This window comes from Aricia agestis, chromosome 6, assembly GCF_905147365.1.
Source record: "Aricia agestis chromosome 6, ilAriAges1.1, whole genome shotgun sequence".
Taxonomy (NCBI): Eukaryota; Metazoa; Arthropoda; class Insecta; order Lepidoptera; family Lycaenidae; genus Aricia; species Aricia agestis.
The window spans coordinates 18,847,339-18,873,160 of record NC_056411.1 but is presented as its reverse complement, the minus strand read 5'-3'; the positions used below and the strand labels follow the sequence as shown (position 1 = coordinate 18,873,160).

Here is a 25,822-nt window from a genome sequence, read left to right as displayed (position 1 = left end):
TAATGATGACTGATAAAATCATCGTTGTCCTGTCTTTTTGTTATCGAGTATCGATACCTTTTTAACCGACTTCCAAAAAACGAGGAGGTTATATGTTCGGCTGTGGATATATTTTTTATCGGTTTCACATCGGCTTGTTTAGTCTCTTACTCTAACCGTTGTATCAAGTAACGAGTATTGATATTTTTATCGATGTTATATCTGATTGATTACGTCTTATTATCGATATGTATATTGTATATCCGCGCGTGGCACAACCCTAGTTCCATCCACTTGTTTATATTTTTACGCAAACAGCGGGCCGACCCATCTTTATAATTGCCTTAATTAAAAGCACCGCCAATAGAGAAGATTCCCCCGTACACCCCCGCCACGATCAGCGAATACGGCAAACAATGTGTGTTTGTTGTACGATTTCATTTAGTCAGTGTTTGGAGTTTTTTTTTTAATGGAACAGTTTATTGGAGATATGAAGTTGGTTAAAGACTTAACCCATTGGACATGTTATTACTTCACCGAACTATTTTTTGAATGTTGAATAGTTTGAATCTTCAACTTGTAGTTGTCATTATAAAGTTAGAGTATGATGCGAACATGGGCGTACCCAGGTTCTGAGCCGGGGGGGGCTAATTACCCAGGTTCTGAGCCAGGGGGGGGGCAAATTACCCACATCATGAATGCGAAATAACCATGACGCAAGTCTGTCTGGTTCAAGTCTCGAAAACTAAACTTAAGATGCTGTTAAACTTTAGTAATGAAACGGAAGGGATACACATATTCCTTACAAAATTTTGTATTACAAGAGATTTAAGGCAACGAAATCTCGAAATAACTAAATTGTAGCGTGTTTAGGCTGTATTAAAACTTAAAAGTAACTTGAAACTTAAACTCATTTTTTTTATTCAGAATATTTTTTTTCAAATATTCTCTGAACGTCGGGACTCTGAACGAGACTGAGAGGGAACGTCTGAACAGATGCCTACCACCGGTTCGGGAACTAACCCGGCGAGAAGAACCGGCGTAAGAATCTTTTTAGAAAAAAATGGCACGGGCCATCTTTTTCTAAAAAGATGGAAAAAACAAACTTCTTCTAGTAACTATTAGTTTAGTTTTTTGTTGCAAACAAATCAGTACCATCTCCAATAGCAAGCAGGAATCGTGAGCCGACGTGAGCACCGAGTACAGTAGCGGGTGGGTCGGTACAGTGGGTTTAGCCGCGCGGTGTTTGCAGACCCCCGTGCTGGGGGGTGTCGGGGGATGTGGCGGGTGCCGGGGGGTGGCAGTTAATTAAACGCCCGCTCCGTATTAATTGGGCGGATTTTAATTATGATCAAATATAAACAGGCCCGCGATTGCGGATCTGCTTGCTGGTAACATTCGTGTAATTGCGTTGCGACTGTGCTATCTATAGTGATGCGGTATGGCTTTACCTGAATATTTCGTGGATGGTAGATCTAGCAGTGTTCAAGTTTTTGGTCTGACATAAAATTACCTAACATGGTATACTTACCTGTCAGTGTCAATATTCAGAATACTTTTTGTAAATGTAGGGACACAAATTTTATTATGAGAATGATAATAACATCTCATTAGAGTTCTCTACCTAGTACTTAGGTACTAGGTAGAGAACTCTAATGTCTGTACATTATTAGTAATGTACAGACGTTGGAAGTCGGAAAATATTGACACTATCATGAAGTAATATAAATTATGAGATTTTTGAACGTATCTGAAAATATTCATACTTGAAATGTAGACTAGAAAGAGCCTTTGATCTCTGATCCATCTGATAGGATCTGCTTCAATTCTTTTTATTTATAATATCAACACCGGCTCGTACCGGGCTGGTAATGATGATGTTGGTGATGTTAAAATCCTTTAAAATGAGTCTGTCAGTGTTAATGAATACTTGATCCCCGCGCCAGTCGCCGCTGTCAACATCATTAGTTGGATTAACCCCCCCCCCTCTTCCCCGCCCCCCTTGCACTGCACATACCCCGCGCTCGCCTGCAATAATTAACAATACACGTATAATGAGCTGATGACATGCTGTACGTCTTTTGGCAAATTTTTTGTAAAGAAAAAAGATTATGGAGATCAATTTAAGCGGCCTTTAGGGCGCATATATCAAACTATGTAGGGCGCGACCATCCTGACACAATATAATGCTCATTGCTCACCAATAGTTGTTTCTTAATCATACAATAGTCATTTTTACAGTAAAACTACTTGTACTTTTATCTATTCTGTGGTAAAACCAAGATTAATCTCTAAGCGCTGTCGTTATTCTGTCGCACACTGACTGCCAGGCCCGGATTTCCGCCGCCCGTATGTACGAACACTGCCGCCGTCTTAGGACGCCTCACGCCGCCGCCCATAGGCCATGGCCTATACTGCCTATACATAAATCCAGAGCTGCTGACTGCCATAACCTCTCTAACCATGTACGCGTCTCGCAGGACGGACCTGAGCCGCACGCCGCCGCTGCCGCCGTCGCCGCCGCCCGCGTCCTCCGCCCCGGGGGCGAGTCCCCTCACCCTGGGCTCGGGGCTGACGGTGCCGAGCGCGGCGGACAGCGTCGACCGCACGCCCGCCTCCACCCCGCCGCCGGAGCCCCCGCCCCCGCCGGTCACCGTCACTGCCCCGGCTACCGTCACCGTTACGGTAACTATTCATTTACATGGAGGTTATGTTAAAATAAAGATTTTAACATAACCTCCATACTTTATCTGTCGAACTCTTCGTTAAATTGAAGGTTAACCATCATTAAATGTCCACTCCACTGTAGGGCCCGTACAAATAGTCAATACTTAAGATGCGACCCGGTCTCAAGACGCGGTTCGGCTCGGTGATTGGTCCAAATTTTGACAGCCAATCAATCACAGAGCCTGAACCGTGTCCTGAGACCGAGATGCATCTTCAGTATTGACTATTTATACGGGCCTAAGACTAGTGCTTGAGTGGTGGTCACAAATGGTCGTTTATCCTCGTTTCGAGGGCACATCTTTAACCATCTCCCCTAGCATTGAGATACTTGGCGTCAACATATCGAGCGAAGTCCAGTTTCGATATCATCTAGAGGGTAAGGCCAAATTAGCCTCGAAGAAGCTTGGTGTTCTTAACAGAGCGAGACAGTACTTCAGTCCGGACCAACGCCTACAACTCTACAAGGCGCAGGTTCGGCCTCATATGGAATATTGTTCTCATCTCTGGGCAGGGGCGCCAAAATACCAACTGCTCCCTCTGGATCGTATCCAACGAAGGGCCGCTCGAATTGTTGACTGCCATAGTGTTTCAAACAGCTTGGACCCCCTGGAATGGGCATTTTCCAAAAAAAATCACATGTACTTTTTATATTTTTTTTCGTTAAAATAGGGTATTTTAAGAATATAAATTAAATAATTTTGAAATTCATTGGCTAGTTTTTTCTCAATAAATTTTTAAAGTTTCGCTCTGACGTCATCATCAGCGGACAATTTATTGACCTCTGAGTATGTTTTAAATTTCCTTTCAATCTTATTTATAATGGCTGGTTCGTCAAATGCAAGTTCTCATTATGTGAAAGCTGATACGAGAAGCTTACTAAAAGTTCGAAACGTAATGTTGGTCGAATTTATTGCAAATTTAACGCCATTGAAGGTCAAACAAAGGTTAAACATATTTGTTCAAAAATATAAGTAACTAATGGGTATTTTTTTCGTTTATATACAGAAAAACGATCACTGACCTTATTCCTCGAAATGTTTTTGTAATGAGCAAAATTAAAAAAAAATGGACAATCCCCATTACGCCGAGATGTAGCTTCACTCTGCATCCTCTATCGGTTGTATCACGGGGAGTGCTCTGAGGAATTGTTCGGAATCATACCACCTGCAACTTTTCGCTATCGTCCCACGCGAAAAACATACCATCCTCATCACCTTGATGAGTGGCAGTCTTCCACAGTGCGTTTTTCGCGTAACTTTCTGCTGCGCACTGTAAAACTCTGGAATGAACTGTCACCAGCAGTATTTCCGGACCGATACGACCTGCAAACCTTCAAGAAAAGAGCGTACTTATTCCCTCTTAAAAGGCCGGCAACGCACCTGCAGCTCTTCTGATGTTGCGAGTGTCCATGGTCGACGGTAGTTGCTTACCATCAGGTGACCCGTTTGCTCGTTTGCCCCCTTATTTAATAAAAAAAAAAAAAATTGTGAGCTTTTATAGGTTACTAGCTGGGCCTATATTATGGTTCATGTAGGTATCCAATATGGGCAACAAACTATTATTTGAACGTAAGATACCTGTATTTAAGATATTGCCCGTGCCTGAGACAGTGCCTATAATTACCTAAAGCTGTGCTGTGCCTGACTCCTGAGCCTGAACCTACTACTTGCTCAACACAGGATCATATTTTTACAACGAATTTCGTTTCGTTTTCATAATTGAGTTATCCATCCCTTTTTGTCTAAAAAAATCAATCAACAAATTCGTCAGAGAAAGACAACATCAACTAAGTTATTCCCCGTTTGAAAGTTTTTACTTGTTAGGAAGTGTTGGAGTTGTCTAACGTGTTTTGTGTTTCAGCCGACCACATCTGCGCCAACCGTGGTATCGGTGTCGTCGAGTACGCCGAGCATACCCACGACGTCGGTCGCGCCCGTCGTGTCGGTCGCCGTGTCGGCCGCGTCGGTCGCGTCGCCGCCCGCCGGCCCGGCGCCCGGCCCGGCGTCCGGCCCGCCGTCCGGCGCGGGCTCGCAGCCGCCCACGCCGCAGCCCGCCCAGCCGCCCACGCCCACGCAGCCGCCGCCCACGCCCGAGCCCGGTGAGTAGCTTCAAGTAGCTGTAGTGAGGACACTTGGTCTGTATTGGTCAAGCAATAGGCGATGCCTCTTGGTCTTGACGTGACTCGATAGAGGTTCCACCAAGGTATTCGTGCCTCCGTTGGGGTGACTCTACCTGTCTTGCGAGAGTGTTTAGTAGGCAAATGGACTGTTTAGTTGTTACGATAACATCTGAGATTAGCCGTGTTCTTGTTCCTTGTTTCTAGTGTTGGTGATGCTCATTGCTCAGTGAGGCTATTTATTCTAGAACTAGATGCAAAATATTGGCCTCAAAGGACCATGCAAATTTTCATAAATGTGATAGCTCTGATAGGAATTCTTATATTTTGTTTGAAATTCGAAATAAAGTCCATACTTCCATACTAATATTATAAATGCGAAAGTGTGTCTGTCTGTCTATCCGTCTGTCTGTATGTCTGTCTGTTACCTCTTCACGCCCAAACCACTGAACCGATTTTGCTGAAATTTGGTATGGAGATACTTTGAGTCCCGGGAAAGGACATAGGATACTTTTTATCCCGGAAAAATATACGGTTCCCACGCAATAAACGAATGTTGGCGCAACGGAATTGCGGGCGTCATCTAGTTTCATATATTATTTCGTAGCTCGTGAATACTTACTTTTATTTAAATATTAAATAAATAACAGTGAGCGGTTAAATATTTGCCATTAATTTCATTAAGTTCCTTTCGTTTATTAATAAGTAATTTAAGTTTCCTATAAATATTAATATTATAGCAAAATATTATAAAACGTTACGATACATCTGTGTTTTTCAACCTGTGGGGTCGTGAAGCTTCTGCAGGGGTCACGAAAAATTCTTTCATACCAGAGGGGTCTTATCATAGAAAAAAATACTTGTATTAATTGAAAAACACTGTGATATGAATTAAAATTTAAATTGAAAAAGTTGTTAAAAAGTAACTTAGTTTTAAAGTGGTGATTATAAATCGAAAATGTTATTATTATCGGCTAAAAGTGTCTGTCGAATAAAACACACACACTCGGACTTAACTAGTTTATTAACAACGATAAATTAATTAACCTATGTGGTGAGAGAGTCCTCGCCGGAGGGGTCACTCGCGGGCTGCCGAGGGCGGAGGGCCGGGCTAGGGCGCCGCCGACGTGGAGGGCTCGGGCTCCGGCGGCGCGGGCGGCTCGTCGGCGTGGCAGCGCTTGCGGTGCTTGTGCACGAAGTAGTAAGAGGGGAACTTGGAGCCGCACGTCTTGCAGGGGTAGTAGTGGGGCGCGGGGCGGCGGCGGTGGCGGCACCACTCGCGCTCCTGCCAAGCCGCGTTCAGCACGCGGCTGAAGCGCACCGGCCCGTCGCACGATGCCACGTCCACCACCGCGGTGGGCGCGCCCCCGCTCGGCGCCGGCGGCGTCTCCACGCGCTCCACGTCCAGCTCGGAGGAGGCGGCGCTGGCGGGCGAGGCAGGGGGCGGGGACGGCGCGCGGGCGCGGCGCGGCACGGGCCGGTGCGCGCCGGGCGGCGGCGCCGGCCGCGCCACGCACGGCCCCGGGCCCAGCCACGCGCGGTACAGCGACAGCATCCCGCTCGCCCGCACCGATGTAACTGAGACGATACCGCCGCGGCCCCGCTTTATATACCCTCCTGTGCAAATAAGGGTGGCCGCCCGCGACCGCTTTTTGATTTGCTCCCCGCGAGTGTGTCGCGTGGTTTTTCTCGTTGAACCGTCAGATGAGAGCCAAATATTGTCCCCGTCAAATTATGATATTTGTCCGTATTTGTTTTATTATATTTGGATAATGTCGCACATTGAATTGAGTTTCGGTGATATGACAAACGTTTCGTTTGATGTTTTATGTAACTGATTACTGAAAATGATTTATATAAAGAAAATAAACATAAAACGAGTTAAGTTCCAGGTGGCCAGGTCTTTTGTAAAGTTCGAGAGCGTGCGTCCGGCCTTATTCACGAAGACGCCGATAGGACACGCTCCTCGTATTAAATATTCAAGTGGAGTCAAATCGTTTGACAATTTTTGTGCGGTCGAGATCGTGCCCGCCTCCGGGATGAGTCGTCCCCGGCCAAACACTTAATTCACTTAGCGGCGCCCCGGGGCTCCGCCCCTCCAGCTCGACGGCCTCTAGGGACTTGTATCATGTCGCTTTTGTAACGTTTAGCCGAGCCAATTTGAATAATTCGAGAGATCTTGAGGGACGGCCAATAAAAGATTTGAATCATAATATTTTATACCTCAGCTCTGTATTTAAAGCGTAATAACTCGAGAGAAAAGTGCAGCAAATAAGCAGAATTTAACTCTTTTCGAGCGGGATTTAAAGTCGGACGTGTGAATGATTAAACCGGTGTTGTCGGGTTAAGTCCGGGGTGGAGCGCGACACGGTAAGCCGGACTGACGTCACACGGAATTTCCAATCACACGCGCTTTGTGCCCGACCCGGCCCCACGCTCCGACGCTCATTTGGTAATATAATCACGTGTTATGATGATTGCGAGCGGCCAAAGGAATCTATCTAATGTTTGAAGTTGACGCCTTTAAGGTGACGCCGCGTTAAAGTAAAAAAACCGTGTTGGATATGTTTTAGATTGCTCGTTTTCTATGAGAGGCCGAAATCACTCTCCTCTGTTGATAAAATTAGAATCCCTTTTTTTACAGATGGTCTTTTTGATTGATTATTCTGTGTTATAAAAGTTGACCGATCGTGTTATGCTATGGGTAGTTCAAAGACAAAGACATGATGAAAACTGACAATGAACTTTAATTTCTTAGCTTTAGTGATTGCTGAGAAAAATCGATATTGCTACAGCCAAATTATCAAGGCGTCGCCTTAAAAAGTATTTATAAAAATTCTTGTCGAAGCTTTAGAAACTCAAAGATGGTATTTAAAGATTAAGCATACAATAAATATTAATATACAATAGTATAAAAGCTAGGTAGAGTACATTACGTCGTCTAATCCTATGCTAAGTTAATATTGTATCATAATATTAAAGAGCTTGTCAGTGATTTATCGATAATAATAATAATCAGTGCCACTACCTAAAACATAGGTTGGTAAAATTTAACTTTTTGGTGGTTCAAAAAGTTGACACAACTAATGGTTAGGCGTGTATGGAGCGTTTTAGAGCATTTATAGCGGCGTAAACTTCAAAGCCGCACACAATATTTGCGCAAAATATTTGGTAGCGGAGCGTGACAGGCGGGGGCGGGGGCGGGGTTTGGACGGCGTGCGGCGTGTTTGCGGATGAACCGAGCGTGACGATTTAACGAGCGACGTGACAACACATCTTCGAATTAAACCAAAACACGTGCGACGTGGATATGTTCGTTTATGTATATGCTCTGATATGGAATGGGCGATAAGATTAGCGAGAAGTATTCTGAAATGGATGTATAAGTTTAGTATCTGCATTATTTTATGATAAGAATCTGGGTCCTTGTTTATAATACTTACAAGCTTAAGGCGAGGATAAACCCCAATTTGTTATTCCGTGACTCCCGGTTTACCTAGTTCCAATATAATAACGAAGTGTTAAAAAATATGAGATATAAAGCACAATATTCAAAATACCTTAAACCATAAACATTTTAATAAAACGTAATACTTTGGCTGTAATTAATTTACAAACTTACCTCCGAAAAAACTCTATTTCATCGAAATATAAGTATTAACTAGGATAATTGTACATTTTATTTGAATAAATTGTTAGCAAATCTATATTAAAAATTCTTTAACCGAACAATTTTGTTTCTTAATATTTATTTCCAAAGATATTTAAAAAAAACATGAAAAATAGAGAAGATCCGCCCGAGAACCTACAGTTTTATGCTAAGCTAAAATGAATCTTATTGCGATGCGTATACGCTTGGTCTTTGGTTGTGTGCAAGGTTATCGTTTTTGATTGAGATTAATCCCCGCCTTAAGCGTATATATATTTGGATTTTGGACATATCTCTGATAATATCTCTTTGAGGAAATTACCTGTTTTTGTTTAAAACTCTCTATCGTAGTGCGCGTAGATTGCTCATATTATGTTAGAACTTAGAACTGAAAAATACATCACATTAATTTTGAATTCTGATTAAATTCGTTTCGAATTTTACATAAATTGTCAAATATTTAAACAGAGCGGTGTTAAACTATTAATAAAATATGATTATGTAAACATCAAATGTAAACAGCTTATCTAAACACGATCGGTAATTAAAAAACCAAATTGGCGCCCAATGTGGGGCCATTATGATCGATGTTGCCAACTCTCAAAAAAATATGCCTCTTAATTTAAGGCAAAATTCCCCAAAATCACTCAAATTATTATTTGGAAATACTCCTCAAGGGCTATTCTCACTAATATAATGGATGACCCTAATTTCAGGTTTTCTATTTATTGCTAAGGAATGCTTTAGTTAAGTATAGAACGCCCAAAAATCACCTCACTTCATTCTTTGCTAAATTAGGACAAAAGTACTAAGTTGGTAACACAGAGTGCAAAAGAGCCCCACGTTGGGCGCCAATATTGCAGCAGTGAACAAATCCGACCGATCCAATTAGTCGCTGTCCAAATATCGGTAATTGCTTGATGAATTGACAATAGCGAGCCGAAACGCTGCATTGTACTGATATCTATTTGTTTACAATTCCCCTGTTATAAATGCTGAAGTGATTTTGGTTTGCTTATATTTGCTTAATATCTAAAATCATAATATTTTTTAAATACTTAATCATACAACGTACATATGCTTGGTTTTTGGGGTTTATCTACTCAATCGTCACTAGCGTTTGTTAATAGCTGACGCCAAGAGATTCATATTTCAACAACGCTGTAGAAAAAATACAGTACACGAGAAATTTTGCATTAAAGAGCTATTTAACATAACAGTTTACTATTGTGACAGTTGCAGTATAATATCATTTTGACCCACAAATTCGTGTATTTTCGGTTTCTAATTTATATGAATGATAAAGACACATATTATAGTATACGACTCGTACGGTAATACTCAAGTAAGTGGCACGATAACACTGCAAGACAAGTTCTCGGCGCGCTCGATTGCCGGCAATTAGCAGACCTCGGGAGATGTTGACTTAGCGCCCGCCTCAAACGGAGGCTATATAACGATTAAACGCTCTTCAAACACCATTTTAACTGTAGATTATCTTAATTAATGCTTTGATGTGGTTATTTATATTATTTCTGATTTGTGGCTCTTTACGTCTGCACTCTGCATGTTAGGGCTACTGTCTTATTGAACTTGTAACATCTTATTAATATCACAATGTTACTTCTATTACTTGATATACATAATAATAATAATAATATCTATGGACGCTTCACACCTAAGTAAGTACCTGAAGGACTTGTGTTACAGGTACCAGACAACGGAAATATATTTAATACTTCTATACTATACATATATTTAAGATTTTTATTATATGATACACATATTTAATACACATCCATGACCCAGGAACTTTGAAAACTTTTTGTTCCGTCGGCGGGATTCGAACCCGCGACCCCCGGCTTGAGCTACCAACGCGCTCACAACTGAGCCACAGAGGTCGTCCAATAAGAAAGGATATATTTTAAGTTAGAATTCTAAATTTTATTTTAAAAAAGAATAATTTTTTTCTCACTTTTTTGGTAAAAAGTGGGACCCCGTGCGAGTTTCTTACGCCGGTTCTTCTCGCCGGGATAGTTCCCGAACCGGTGGTAGGCACCATTAGCATCAACGTTCTGAAAGTATTTGTTACAAATCTATTCGGAAATAAAACAATTTTTATTTATTTATTATTTTTTTTATAAGCTTGTAAATTATAAGCTATCTGGCTAATAGAATTTTGTGTAATAAAGTAATAGAATTCCATCATGATAATATTATTTTTATTGTAGCTTCACGATTTTTATCACATTTAAACGTATCTAGCCTAAACCGTACAGAAATAATAACATGCTTATAGTTTTGTCGATTCTCATTTTCTATACAAACCTATTGTTCGGTGACCGGGCTATAGATATGATATCTGCGAGTAAACAGCGGATATAACAAATCGCGGTGTTGCAATAGTGCGGCGGAACAGAAAACTTTGTGTACACAGACTGGTCTGTTAATTGGTGTGGTAGTTAGCTGACGGGGTGGGAGGCAGAGGGGGTGGTGGGTGCATGGCGGGGATTACATACAAACGTTTTGTAAAATTATTTTTGTTTGTATTGCCCTTGTTTTGATTTTGATTAGCTCTTCGTAAAAAACTAATTAGCTTTATTTCACCTAGTTCTAAGATAAAACACCGAATTATTAGCACTTTAGGAGCTCTAACTACAGAAAATCCTATTATTGGCATTCATAGGATTTTGAAAAAGAAATAAAAAGCTAATGTGTCGAAATCGTGTTAGAATAAGCTTTCAGTTTATTTTTGGGAACAAAAGATGCGCATTGGTTTATGATACCGTGTGGTTTACATTTTGTCGTCAACTGTTTGCTCCATAGTTTACAAAACCTAATTTAGCATAATAATTAGTCGCGCTAATCGCATTTTGTTGTGAATAATGAAGTGGGATTTAATATGCGGCTCGGAGTTCGGGGCTCGCGACGCCCGCCCGATGTAATATGCACGCCCCGCGCCGGCCGATTAGCGCTACAGTTGCATATTAATGTCTGTTATTGTACCACTGACTGAAGTTTCGTTTATAAACGTTTGATTTACAGCTTGTTAATATAAATTTGGGAACTAACATATTATACACATAATATGTTAGTTCCCAAAATACTACAAAATGAAGTACAAAAATAAAATAGACGATTATTTCGTTTTTTTTTAAAACTATGTATCGTTCTGCTGATAATAACGATGATTTTTCTTTGTCTACAGCGGTGACGGAGCGGACGAGTACCCCGTCGAGCGTGATCCCGACGAGCACGGCGGCCGTGAGCGCGCCCACGTCGACCGCGACCACGCCCACGCCCTCGGCCACGCCCACGGCGGCGACCACTTGCGCCGTGTGCGCCGCGCCGGGCGCCACGCGGGCCGTGTCGGGCGCACGCGCGGCGCAGTACGGGCTGGAGAGCGTCGCGGGCGGCGCGCGCGTGTGCGAGCCCTGCCACTGCCGCTGTGTGCGCGCACGTCGCTCACGCTGCACCGTGCCCTCGTGCGCCGGTCCCCGCGCCAAGCGCCTCAGACACCTGCCGCCGCGCTGGCACGACCTCCCCGCAGACCTCAAACGGCCCATACTAGACGAGTTCCGTGAGTATCGCCTATTTTTATTAGATATTTTGAGGTCTAGGACTTTCCCATCAGGATGATCCGACGGAGTCGGTTTTGCTAAATAAAAACATTTTTTCCAGACATATCGAGCGATCTCAGTAAGTGCTGCCTGACGTGCTTCAAGCGGATAACGCGGCGGCTGGACACGGTCGGCGAGGGCGGAGCCGCGCCGGAGCCGAGCGAGGAGGAGGCGGCTCAGTTCCGCGCCCTGCTGCGCGAGCACGGCACGCAGTGGGAGCGCATGGCCGCCGCCGCCGGCCGCTCGCCCGCCAGCCTCAAGGCCTTCTACTTCACGTACCGCCGCAAGCTGCAGCTGGACGCGGCCGCGCGCGCCAGTGACACCGACGGCAGCGCCAGCTCCGGCGACACGGACACGGCCAGCGCCGAGTCGCCGCGCGCGCCGCCCCTGCCCGGCCCCCGCACCGACGCCGCCGCCCCGCGCCGCCCGCGCCGCGACGAGTACGACTCCAGCGCCACGGAGACCGCTGACGAGGAGAACGACGCGCCGCAGGCTAAGGTATTCATAAGTGATTTACAATTCTAAAAAGAAAATATTATGCTCACATAAGTTCATTTAGTGGCGCATTATAATATGCGTTCATCCAGTACGTATTGAGAATTATAAATTTACCTTAATTTACTGTTTCTGCAGAGCACCGTCAACGGCCAGGCGGGGCCCGTGACGCAGACGGGGCAGACGGGGCCGGGCGGGCAGCAGACGGGGCCCCCGGGGCGGCCGGAGCCCCCCGGCCAGACGGGGCCCGCGCTGCAGGCCGCGCCCCCAGCCCAGACGCCGCAGACGCTGGCGGCGCCGCTCACGGTGCGCGACGTGGTGCTCAACATGATCGAAGTCAGCCTCATGAAGAACTCCCGGCCGACGCCGCCGCAGCCCCCGCCGCCGAAGGTGTCGGCGCACGAGTCGCTAGCGACGCTGACCGTGGTGGGCAGCGCGGCGCACGCGCACGGGGCCGCGTCCCCGCCGCGCGCCGCCATCACACCGCTCGACAAGGACCTCATGCTGTACATCGAGCCCCGCGCCCCGCCCGCCCCCGCCCCCGCCCCGCCCACGGCGCCGCCCGCCCAGCCCGAGCCCCTGCTGGACCTCAGCGTCAAACGCCCGCGCCTAGAACAGCCCAAGCCCGCGCGCATCAATTCGGTGAGTCGCGCTACAGACTAAAATCCGATGTAAAACAGGTATCAATGTAGCCATCGCTTACCTATGTTTTCACGTCCAGCCCCATCGCAACGAGTACGCGTACCGGACCGAGGAGCAGTACAACAGCAAGCCGAAGCCCGTCTCGTCGCCGCGGCCGGCGCTCAAGCTGCCGCCGAACAAGGGGTCGATAACGCTGGGCACGCCGGTGGAGGCGCGATTCGAGCGCGCGCCGGAGCCTAAAACCGGCAGCATCACCGCCGGCACGCCCGTCCACACGCCGCACGACAAGCGCTACGACTACTACAAGCGCCGCAGCCCCGGCGGATACTACCCCGCCCACACTACGCCCCGCCCCCATTCGCCTTCTTCCTTCGCCACGGTGAGTCAACAGATATCTCTATGTGTTCATGTAATAAACAAATAACAGAGATTATAACAACTCAACATAACCTAAAAAATTATTGTGTATTATACGCGTTACTTTTTTGCAGTCGACGGCTGCGACAGTGTCGCGCGGGCCGTACGGACTGGAGCGGCGGCAGATCATGCTGACGGACTTCATCACGTCGAAGCAGATGCCGCCGTCCGCCGCGCGCCGCGACCGGGCCGACCCGCACCCGCAGCATCCCCAACACCAGCAGCATCAACAGCATTCCCAGCACCAGCAGCACTCGCAGCACCAGCAGCACACGCAGCACCAGCCGGCGCGGCGCGACCGCGACTCCGTGTCCGTCATACAGCGACACACGCACGTGCCACACGCGTACGCGCACCCGCACCCGCCACCTGGTGAGTAATTATCGTCATATGAAATTACTTAGTACAGTAGTAAACTACTGTACTAAGTAATTTTCTTTTTTCTATTCTATTATTAATATATATTAATATATATCTATTCTATTATTAATTCTATTTTCAAATCCTAAAGGATTTGAAAATAGAACACAAAAAATAGGTACAAATGTTACAAAACACTGTCTTCGTGCCTGGTCGCCAGCTACTCGTAAACCTACAAGTCACTACATTTACTATAAGGTCTCAAAGTTAGGAATGAATTTCTTAAACATTTAATTGGTTCCAAACACTTCTTTGCCGTTAAATAACTTTGCATACGACTGACATGATTATACGCAATTGCGTATAATAGCAGTCAGTAGTCAGTTGTATTCAAAATGCTAAAATCTGGACTTGACTACTATTATAATTATCGGTGTTAAAAGATGCATTGGTTTAAAGAAGTGTGTATACTTGCAGGTCACGAGGCATTCACGTCGCTAGTGAACGCGGCGTCGGCGGCGCCGGCGCTGCCCGTGCCGCGCGCCCGAGCCCCCTCACCCGCCCCCTCGCCGCCGCATCACCACTCCTCGCACCAACACCACGATATCAGGTCAGTTACTTGCTGGAGGAGTTCGGGAAGGGATTTAAATAAAAAGGAACAAGAGAGAGAGAAGAAAAGAGAGAAAATTTTATAAATTACACGTGACAGAAGTCACGACGGCGTGACGAAATATTATTATTAATTCGACCCTCTTTAACATGACGATAAGTTTCCCTTCAAAAAATACTAATTGTTCGCATCATCGTTAGCCTTCGGCAAATATATTTTGGTAACGTCAGATACCTATATGTCGGATAGAGGCCGTAATGCACATGTTTAAAAGCTTTATCTAGTCATTATGTGATCAACGATGCTGTATAGGTGAAATGGCAGAAGACGAGATATTTATAATATAACATGATACCATACTCATAACGTTAGTATGAATAATTGAGCACCTACATAAACTGTCGACATGTTACAGGGGTGGGCGAGAGATGTCGTTAGCGCAGAAGTATCAGATGCAGTACGGCGAGCGACGGTACGACGGCCGGGAGCGACACCACACGCCGCAGCAGCAGCATTCGCAGCAGCATTCGCAGCAGCATTCCCAGCAGCATTCGCAGCAGCATTCGCAGCAGCATTCGCAGCAGCATTCGCAGCAGCATTCGCAACAGCACTCGCAGCAGCACTCGCAGCAGCACTCTCAGCAACATTCGCAACAGCTGCACTCGTCGCAGCATTCGCAACAACAACAGCATTCGTCACAGCACTCGCAGCAACAGCATTCGCAGCAGCAGCATTCGTCGCAACAGCATTCGTCGCTCGTCACGCAGCATGTGCCACTCGTCAACCTATTCCAGAGAGAGTCGTGAGTATTTTCCACTAGCGTTCATTTAGATTGATACGACAGTTGAGATAATATATCCAAAAAATATAAGTGGTTTTTCAGATCGTACCAACCACCATCTTATTATATCTATCATACTTTTGCAAATATACATCGTTATTGTTATTCTTAAATGAATTAATAAGACCATCGTCATAAGATGTTAATGGAAGTACTAGATGGGTTGATTTTCATTGCTTCAGACGAGATCGTAACATGATACCCGAGCGCATCTACGTCTATGAGCATCAGACGCTGCAGCAGCAGCAGCATCAGCAACACCAGCAGCAACAGCAGCAGCAGCACCAGCAACAGCAGCAGCACCAGCAGCAACAACAACAACAACAGCAACAGATCTTGCACGATCGTCACCATAACATTACGCACGGACAGGTAGCTTTCAGATTTCTTATTAAAACAGAAACTTGTAGTATTTTAGCTTGTAAGTTGTGAGCTATTCAGCAATTCGGTTTATTTTAAACGTAAACAAGATAATATCGACCAAATAAACGCTTCTTATAAAAGTAGCGTTTATTTGGTCGATATTATCTTGTTATTTATTATATTGATTATGCTATAAAGCATAATCATATTGTCTTTGTTCACAACAAGATACATAAGATACATTTCTAACATAGTAAAATATACGAAAAAAATGCTAATTACTGTTGTTTTCTTTGCAGTCGGTATCGAGCGAGGAGCGGCGTGCGGGGAGTGCGGGGGGCGCTGGCCCCGCCTACAGCCCCGCCGGCAAGCGACCGCATCAGATAGAACGGAAGGACGTGTGAGTACTCCGGACAGTAACATACAAAAATGAGTCAAAAATAAAACTATAATCTAAAACGAACTTTTTAAGACAAAACATTTGGCTTAACTCCTTATGTAGATCTGTTTGTCTTTGTCTGGCGAATTGGAAACGTTACATGACAGACAAAACAGTGGACCTTTAATATTTCGTAAATAATTTTATTATTAGACTAGGCTAGTCTTTTTGTGTCATAAAAATTGGTTAATACTTAATAGTAAATATTATGTAAAGTTAGTTTGACCGTACAGTTTTACACAATTAAATGTAATACGTAACGTAAATAATAATTATAATAATTTCATACCTCACAGGCGACCGATAGTGAGTAGCACCGTGAGTGTGAGCGCAGCGAGCGGCGCGGCGAGCGCGGCTGCGGGCGCGGCAGCGGGTGCGGCGAGCGGCGCGGCGGGCGAGCGGGCGCGGCCGAACGACGGCACGCTGACCGCCGCCTCACTCATCAACGCCATCATCACGCACCAAATCAGCCAGACGTCAGACCAGCGGTTCCCGGTCAGTATGCTAGATAAGTGTAAAGTTAAGTGTTAAAACATTGTAAAAGTGCAAAGGACCTGTGGTGGAAGTGACGAGTTGTCTCTAGGATGTTTAAAAGTTTGAAGAGGATCGTTAATGTACGATAGTCGTCGTCGCGTCGTTCGCGACCGACGAACGTCCTAGCAACTAAACATGCAGTTATATCTGTTACGTTATCTTAGATTCAAATAGCTAGTTAATAAAAAAGTTTTAACTTTGTAAACTAACTTGTTTACTTAACTGAGTTTAAAGTCGATAATAATGTTAGAACGAACAAACTATAAAATCATAGTGTGCATACCTATTTCTCATACCGGAATGTCATTCGTTTCAGAAGATCAATCGCGACAGCGAAGCGGGAGCTGCGAGCGCGGCGGAGCGGCCGGCGACGAGCGCGGCGAGCGAGGCCGCGCACGTCCGCGAGCTTGCGCGCGAACACATTCGGGACGGGGAGGAGGTGGCCGGACACACCACCAGCATCAAGCTGGGCGACCTCGCCTCCAACATCATCGTCAGAGACTTCAGCAGCCCCAACACCACCGCCCTGATACACCACAAGTTAGTACATGTATAATAATTATTATAATATAATGGCTAAAAATAATAAACATAATTATTACTCCGTACTGTATGATGTTGTTCGATAATATAATGTAATATATTATGTACATTATATTATCGATGTAAAAGATATTTTTCTCTTACGTGCTGGACGCACGCACAATACTTAACTTTATTTCATTTTATAAACTTTTTCTACAGCAACCGTTTCGCCGTGACGAACGCGGATGGTTACTCTGCGGGCGGCGGCGGCGCGGGGGGCGTGGCCACGAGCGGCGCGGGCGACGCGGAATGGCGCCGCGACTCGCTCAAACACGCGCCATACCTCGAGCCCGTGTCGCCGCCCGAATCCCTCAATGTCAGGTAAATATAATTATATTATTATTTAACATTGAAAAGTACAGCAAAATAACATGTATGTGCGTATAATTTCATAGTTAAGTGCACGGAATATATAACACTAAAGGAAGGGCCATAGCAAGTAAGTTTCATTGAAACTGCTGTCGCCAAACTCACACAGTAACATTTTACGCACACAAAAGAAATAACCAATCACAAAGAGATTTCTTTTTTAAATACAATGTCGTAAAAAACCCTTACCCTTTTGAAATAAAGAAGAATTTAAATTTAGCAATACCGGCTCTGACTACCGAGTTCAGTTATTCAACGCTAGATGGCGCTTGACAGCTAAATATGTTAAGACTTGAAGTTGTACGCAATTTTACACCTTACGTCAACAAGCGTAAGGTTTTAATCCGTACTCACGAATTTCCTTTTGCGTGCGAGTTAAGTTATGTCCAGCTGGACATAACTATGGCACGCGGGCCACGCCCATATGCCCTTCCCTGTAGTGTTATATATTCCGTGGTTAAGTGTCAGTAGCCATTCAGTCAACTTTTTCTTGCACCTTGTCCTCGTTAAATGAAATATGTTTAGGATCTTGTTTATTTTTTTGTAAGTGTATCTTCCAATGCCACAGAAGAAACGGTTTGTAAACTGGGTGCGAAAGAGGTATCCGGGTAGTTCAGGATAACGTCTTTTAAGATTTGAAGGCGGAGCAGGGTTGTATTATATATAAAATAATTTTAATATAATATGGTTTACATATTTTGTTTTTTCTTTGCAGAGGTGGCGGTCGTCGCTTCAGCGGCGTGGGCACGACCGGCCTGACGGCGTTCGACTACGTGACGAACCGCATCGTGGAGGTGATGCGCAGCGACGCGGACGAGCGCACCAAGCCGCTCACCTTCCCCACGTACGCGTACCCGTACTCCGCCCTCAACGTGACGCCGCCTGCGCCCGACGCGCCGGCCCCGCCCCCGCCGCCGCCCGCGCCGCCCCAGCCCGAGCCCGCGCCGCTCATGTCGGCGCAGTACGAGCCGCTCTCGGACGAGGACTGACCCGCGCGCCGCGCCGCCCCCGCCCCCGCCCCCTAGCGCCGCGCGGGGGCACGCCCCGCCGCCCGCAGCTCCGTCATCCGTCGCGCGAGGGCGGGGCCGCCGGGGCAGACACAGTGATCTCATAGTGAGCGACAGGACAGTGATAACGTTCTTATGTATCGTGACAGGGAATTTTGTGTTGTGGGAAGCTTTAACGGACTGTAACTGTGCGCCGGGCGTGAAGTGTAGCCGAGCCGGGTCGAAGCTCGGAGGTTACTCGCCAATTTTTGTAATATGTTACGAATTAATTTATTTTACGTAGTAGACAAGCTCGGTAATGTTAAACACGGCTTTACTTAGGAGTTCTCACTTCTGTTAAGGCTGACATCGGGCGGCCGGCTAGACCGCACGCCCGGCGCCGCCCGCACCGCGTCGGCGGAGCGCCCGCGCCCGGCGACGTCATGTTATTTATACGTTACTATCACTTTTTAATTATTTTTTTGTATGATGCTAAATAATGGGAGACTATGTATTTTTTGTATCAAAAAACGTTGTATATTGTTATACATAGTGCGAATACCTGGATGTACAGTGGGAGGTCCGCGTGTGACCGCCCCGCGCCGGCGGCAGGACGTCCTCAGTCTTCCATCTCTCGACACCGCTAGCGACGCCGCGCGACTTCGTCCAAATCTATTCCTAAGTTGTAAATTTTGTATAGTTAGTAGGAGGGCGGGGCGGGGGGAGGGGGTGTCGGGGCGCCGCCATCACTCGAGTTAGTAACGCGTAGTTGAATTATCATTTGTCGTGTAAATAGCGCATCCCCGTTTGTTGTGTATAGTCCGCGCGCCGCGCCCCGCGCCGTTCCCGCCCACCGCGCCGCCCGCTTGTATCGTATCCTAGGCGTATGGTTATTATACATATATACATACTGTGCATTTGTAATTATACAGGCTAGTTTTACGAGTATGATAGAGATTTTCATTTTTTAGTTAGGTCAGTCGTTCGGACCGGGTAAATATGATCGGAGAGGGTGAGATGAGCGTGTGAGAGCGTCTGCGTGCGTGCGCGTGCGTGCGGGAGTGCGTGCGTGTGCATGCGTGTGAGCGTGTAAGAGTTTGTAACGAACTCGCCGTCCGCCGCCGCGGGCCGGAGCACTGTCCGTACCGTTGTGCCCTCGACTCGTGTTGCTCGGTGGTATTTAACGATTACTTGTTCAATTGTCTTCGAATTTACAAACGTGTTAAACATTTTAATGACACAGATAGATGAGGATTGGATTGCTTTAAAAATTGTTGCGCTTGAAGCGGTGAGTTAGGTTACGTAAACGACTGATTAACTTTACTTTGAGCGAGGCTGCGGCGGCGGCTCTACACAATGTGATTTCTATATAAAATTGTAACGTACTTGTAAGTAGCCGAAAGAAAAGATAATCCTGTAAGTCCCGTCATAAGCGAAAACCAAGTTTTGGGAGGACAAATCAATAAATAAGATGCAAATCTACATTTTGTTTTATTCTTACGTCATTTTACGAAATATGTAATGAAAGAGCCTTTTATTACCCTAGGATCCTAGTTCTTCAGATCCTTATATTAATAACAGAGCTAACAAAATGACGAAGAAAACAGGTAAGTATGTGTTCAACAGTTCAAGTAACAAGACTTTTTTGGGCCTTAGCCTAGAAGCTCTAGAGTCTAGAGCCGTGGTCTAGAGGTTTAGAAGCTGATGTTGACGATGAAAAGATTCTTGTCTTGAGAAAACCTATCTGTCTGCTGCAGCTCTGTCTATACATGTAAGAAAAGTGGGATGATTAAAACATTATAAATATTGGGAATCCTTTTAATTTTTTATGCGACGAAAACAACATGGGGTGTTTGATACAACATTAAGATTTCCTATGTTGTTCTATAATCTATACAAACGTGTTGTCTAATGTTGCATAAAAATAGCCTCACGTTTAAAGACAATCTGCAACAACGCTATAGCGTGTCGTCATCGAATATTTGGTTTAGCGCCAACGCGACGTTAGCAAAATGGAGAGTCCGCGCGTAAGCTACAGCAACCCCAAGCTACGGCCGTGGAGGGGGGTGACGGTGTTCTCGGCATATCTGGTGCTGCTGATGGTGGAGATATACGTGGAGTTCTTTGAAAACCGCTCCCATATCAGAATATACAATAAGTTGTGCGAAGTACTCATGCGGAAGTGATTGTGTAAATAAAGTTAGAAGGTATGATGGACTTTTGTTATTCCAGATGGGTATGGTTTTTTCCTCTTATTTTGGTTAATTATTAGACAATTACTCTTGCATGTATATATTCCACTCTAGAAATTGTCTAGTAACTTATCATGTTCGCCTAACCTCAGTCTTTGTTTCCTTAAAGCTCGCGCGCTATACTTAAGGCGACGCCTTGATAATTTGGCTGTAGCGATATCGATTTTTCTCAGCAATGATTAAAGCTAAGAAAAGTTCATTGTCAGTATTCATCATGTCTTTGTCTTTGAATTACCGCATAGCATAACACGATTGGTCAACTTTTATATAACACAGAATAATCAATCAAAAAGGCCTCTGCAAAAAAAGGGATTCCTATTTTGCCAATAGGGGAGAGTGATTTAAGCTTCCATTTGTACATAGATTGGTTCAAGCATACACTTTAATTTGCCCATAGCTTATATGAAATGTATTTATGGTTTTTAAATTACGCGACAATAATCATTTTGTCGCTTGCTTACGCCCTTTCCATTTTTTGCTGTTCCATTGTTCCGGCCTCTCATAGAAAACAAGCAATCTAAAACATATCCAACCTTATTTTTTACTACTGGTATTGGATAGTTAAATTAGAATATTTTAATAATTTAATATTTATCATTATTCAAAATCTTAAAATTGCTGCTTGTTTCAAATAGGCGCTAAATTACAATATCTTATGATAGTTCTGGAAGTGACTGATCATAGAAAAGTAATCAATTAGAGCTTTTGGTACACAAACATTATAAAGTGACAAAGTCTATTGTAATTTGTTGTAGTTTGGCAATATCTACTACAGTTTGTGGGAGAAGGATTCGAAATAAAAAGAATCAGTCGTAATAATAACTTTTACTTGACACAATAAGTTCAGTAGCATCGCTGATGTTTGATAAAATGCAAAAACATTCATACACTGTAGAATGACGCGAGCCATTCATTCAATATCACTACATTCGCTATTCACTAACGACCAGCACTTGACAACAAAAAGTATGGCAGTGCAAATAAATAACTTACAAAAGGGGGTTCAATTTAAAAGGGATCACTATAAAAATATATTATATTTTTCTTATAGAGCTTCGCTCTAGACTAGGGTGGAACCAATCTCATATACATATATTTATAAATATTTACAAGCGCTGGCCAACACTCTGTATCGTTTACTTCTTGGCGAACTCCTCTCCGGTCTTGATGTTCTTGAGCAGCTCGGGGATAGCGGCCTTCAGCAGCTGCTGCTCGAACTCGTTGAGTTTGCCGTAGCCGAGGTTCTTCTGCACTCCGTTCTTGCCGAGCAGCACGGGGTTTGCGAAGTAAGCGGCCTCCGTCAGGTCGGACTTCACGTAAGCGCACTCCACCACGTTCGCCTCACCCTGTTCAGCAAAAAGTTAAGTTTAAGTATCATCGAAGAAATTGTTTCATAAGCAGTTGGTCCTTCGTCAGTTGGTCGAATTATGTCAATTCAATAATCCCCATCCGACAGATCACAGCTGCGCTCTGTCATGGGTTTGATACAACGCAACGAAATTACGTAGGTCCCTATATCAACTTCTCTGATAGTACTTTGTTGCTTTTTAATACTAGTAATAATTTTATGTTACATTCAAAAACCAAAATCAAAAACAATAAGATTGGAAATTGCCTGGTTTTTGCATAGCACAATGAAAAGTTGAAAAATTGCAAAATTATTGTGGCTCTGAAGGAAATGCTCATAATACGTTGACCGTTGAGACACTCATAGAAAAGCCACATCACATGTTATTCGGACTCGACGCGTTTTGAAAATGATTGATGATATGATGATGATAAACCTAAAATGTAGCTACTACATTTAGCAACATTTCATCAGTACCTTAAGTCCCCTGAGGACTGATCCGGTGAGTCGGGCGCCGGCGTACGCCATCGACAGCGTCGCCGAACCACCGCCAGCCTTAGCCTTCACTACCTGAAATATTAAAAATGAAAGCAAAATTAACATTAGAGTGAATGATTGCTTTCATACATTTTTAAATACTTCAATTTGTAATGAATGAATGAATCAGTATTATATAATAATATGTAGTGTGTGTACAACACAAAGCAGTAGTCAGTAGATTGAAGGTCAAAACTCAAAGATAATTCCTGTTCACTAACAAACAATATTACATATTCACTTTAACAGTAATACTTTGAATGATCTTTACTCTCAATTCTTTTTTGGAAAGTGTTTTTTAATATAACATTTCAAAGCCACCAAAACACTCAACAAAAATCTAACAGGATTATAATTATTAGTTAATAGTTGTGAAACACACTGATTCCCATTTGTGAAAAACTGAGAAATGCAAATGCAAAAACTGAGAAATAAAGACTAGTTTTAATTCTTCTATTTCTCAGTTTTTGCATCAACAAACATTACATACCTCAGTACCGGCCTCCTGGATCCTCTCGGTGAGGGCCTTGATTTTGGCCTGGTCTTTGAGCTGCACAGCGGGCTGGCTCTGGCTGAGCAGGGGGATGATGGTGACTCCGGAGTGGCCTCCGATGACGGGGATGGTGACGCTGCGGGGGTCCACACCGTTTATCTCTCCGATGAATGCCGCTGCACGGACTACGTCCAAGGTGGTGACACCCAACACTCTCGCGGGGTCGTATACTCCAGCCTGAAAACAAACATTCAAAATTATATAACTATTAGTAGCTAATTATAATAATTGTTTATCATTTGTTTCAAGCTTTATTTAAGAATTAAAGTTTGAAACAAATGATAAACAATTATATACGTCATAGATATTTTATATATTGACAATCTAATAATATGGATGCGGAAGTGTGGAGTATATTCATGAAATATGGTCAGTTAGCCAACTGACCATATTTCATGCTTATACTCCACATTATACAAGATAGCTATGTTATCTCATAAGTACATACTTATTGTGTAATCTCAGTAAACAAAGACGTAATGTTCACAAGAATTTCATCCAATAATAGCTGGCTTAATAAGGAAAAAAAAATATTGTGATATTTTCCTGCAGTAAAAAGTAGCCTATTTTAATAAATAGGCTACTTTTTACTGCGGGAAAATAAACATAACTCCATACCAAATTTTATCCTCCATAAAAAAAGAATGACAAACAGGGTATTGCAATAAAGTAATGAACTCTATCATTAAGAATGTTCGGGTTACAGTGATATATTGCAAATTACACTGTTCTTAGTTTGATTGATGTTTGATGTAATATTATAAATTATAATACTGTATTTTTAACATTCCTAAAAAAAAATTACACACATGCATGCATACAAGCATATCAATAAAACTCTAAATAAGCAAAAATATCATTTTGCATTTTAAATAATTGTATAGAAAGTAAACATAAATTATGCAATAATTGAACAAACTTTATTCAGTTATGTTAATACCTACAGTCCATAACTGTACCTACAGTCCATAACTGAAAGTGTCAATAATAAACAAATACTTATACTTCTATATTATGCAGATATTTCTTACCTTTTTGAGGACTTCAGATGCAATAGGCACCATGGAGTTTACGGGGTTAGTGATGATGGCCACTATAGCTTTAGGGGCATTCTGGGCAACTGACACGGCGAGGTCTCGGACAATGGAGGCGTTGGTGTTGAACAGGTCATCACGGGTCATGCCTGGCTTGCGGGGCACGCCTGCGGGGATGACAACTACGTCGGCATCTATGGAGCACATTGAAAAATTATGATAGAGATTAATTATAAAATACATAATCTAAATTATTAAAATACTAATTAGTCTATTTTACCACAAATAGCTTGCTTTTAATAACCATCTTGTTGAAAAGGATTATAAGTTGTTGCTTGATGTAGTTATGTCATTAATTGCTATAAAGATAATTTGCAAGACTTCAAGGTTTTCTCGACATAAACAATAACAAATTAAATCACTATGCATTAATATTCACAATAAAAGTTTAACTTAAAGACTAATCTTTGGATACTGCTTTGTTCAACAATAGTGTTTTTTTATTAGTCTCAGTTGCATGTTTATCTATAATATGCTAAATCATATAAGAACTCAAAGATTTTCCATAATCTGTACATTGAAAGATCTTATCAACGGTAAAATAATACAGAACAACATTGACCTTGGCTATAGATCTAAATATAGGTTATTTAACTGATAAGTGTGTTAGTGTTATGTAACTGGTATATGCGGTTTTCCCACTGCGGTTTGAGCTGGAGAGGGTGTGTACTGACCCTTGATGGCAGCGGAGAGCTCCTCGGGTCCCTTGTGTCCGGTGACCTTGGCGGGGGTGTCCATGTGCGAGAGGTCCACAGCGACGCCCGGGGTCACCGGCGCGATGTCGTACAGCGCCAGCCGCGACACCAGCGGGTTCTGCTTCAGCAGCAGCGCCAAAGGCTGACCAATTCCACCTGCCGCGCCCGCCACCACAACTTTAAAGTTTTTCTGCAACACCACCGTTTAAGGTTATGGTACCGTCGGGGGATAAAACAAGGGTAAAGCGGTAATTAGAGGCGCCCGCGTGATTTATTAAATTATTAAAACGTACCTGTGACGAGGTGGAAAAGTTTTTGGCTCCATTTTCTACCACCAAGGCGGCTACGGGTTTGAGCGTGCGGGAGAACATATTGGGGCACTCTTTAGTGTTTTACTTCGCGAATTTAATGGAAAGCCTTTGATTTTTTTGAAGAATTGCGACCAGCGCAAATCAGACGACCCAGGCGACCTTTGACGAGTGACTAGTGATTAACCTTCTTTAGGTAAGTACTCATATTTTGATAATCGATTAAAGTTTGACAAATTATGAGCTATGCCGAAAAATATAAACATACTTGTAACATAACAAATATAAAGAATTTGGAAAGAA

The 25,822-nt window shown here is 43.9% G+C and overlaps 3 protein-coding genes across 3 annotated transcripts in view; 1 reads left to right on the top strand and 2 right to left on the bottom strand.

Annotated features, from left to right (window-relative positions):
* Positions 1-20,214, top strand: part of LOC121728239 — a 157,806-nt gene extending 137,592 nt beyond the window's left edge. The window contains exons 15-29 of the mRNA XM_042116380.1: positions 2,460-2,664; positions 4,567-4,804; positions 11,680-12,051; positions 12,153-12,589; positions 12,725-13,228; positions 13,308-13,607; positions 13,720-14,017; positions 14,483-14,615; positions 15,031-15,417; positions 15,639-15,828; positions 16,119-16,219; positions 16,555-16,753; positions 17,109-17,332; positions 17,537-17,698; positions 18,462-20,214. Coding sequence (XP_041972314.1) covers positions 2,460-2,664; positions 4,567-4,804; positions 11,680-12,051; positions 12,153-12,589; positions 12,725-13,228; positions 13,308-13,607; positions 13,720-14,017; positions 14,483-14,615; positions 15,031-15,417; positions 15,639-15,828; positions 16,119-16,219; positions 16,555-16,753; positions 17,109-17,332; positions 17,537-17,698; positions 18,462-18,735 — 4,024 coding nt within the window. The 3' untranslated portion in view covers positions 18,736-20,214. The remainder of the gene's footprint in view (positions 1-2,459; positions 2,665-4,566; positions 4,805-11,679; positions 12,052-12,152; positions 12,590-12,724; positions 13,229-13,307; positions 13,608-13,719; positions 14,018-14,482; positions 14,616-15,030; positions 15,418-15,638; positions 15,829-16,118; positions 16,220-16,554; positions 16,754-17,108; positions 17,333-17,536; positions 17,699-18,461) is intronic.
* Positions 5,829-6,377, bottom strand: LOC121728352 (protein TRACHEARY ELEMENT DIFFERENTIATION-RELATED 7A). The gene has a single exon (XM_042116516.1). It carries the CDS (start codon positions 6,375-6,377, stop codon positions 5,934-5,936), a length of 444 nt encoding a protein of 147 aa, XP_041972450.1. The 3' UTR covers positions 5,829-5,933.
* A 1,580-nt stretch (positions 20,215-21,794) lies between the features above and the next one.
* Positions 21,795-25,710, bottom strand: LOC121728345 (malate dehydrogenase, mitochondrial). Its single transcript, XM_042116509.1, has 6 exons — positions 25,505-25,710; positions 25,191-25,401; positions 24,454-24,650; positions 23,360-23,599; positions 22,810-22,902; positions 21,795-22,330 (listed from the first exon to the last, which is right to left on the bottom strand). Exons 1-6 carry the CDS (start codon positions 25,580-25,582, stop codon positions 22,121-22,123), a joined length of 1,029 nt encoding a protein of 342 aa, XP_041972443.1. The 5' UTR covers positions 25,583-25,710; the 3' UTR covers positions 21,795-22,120.
* Positions 25,711-25,822: the final 112 nt, after the last annotated feature.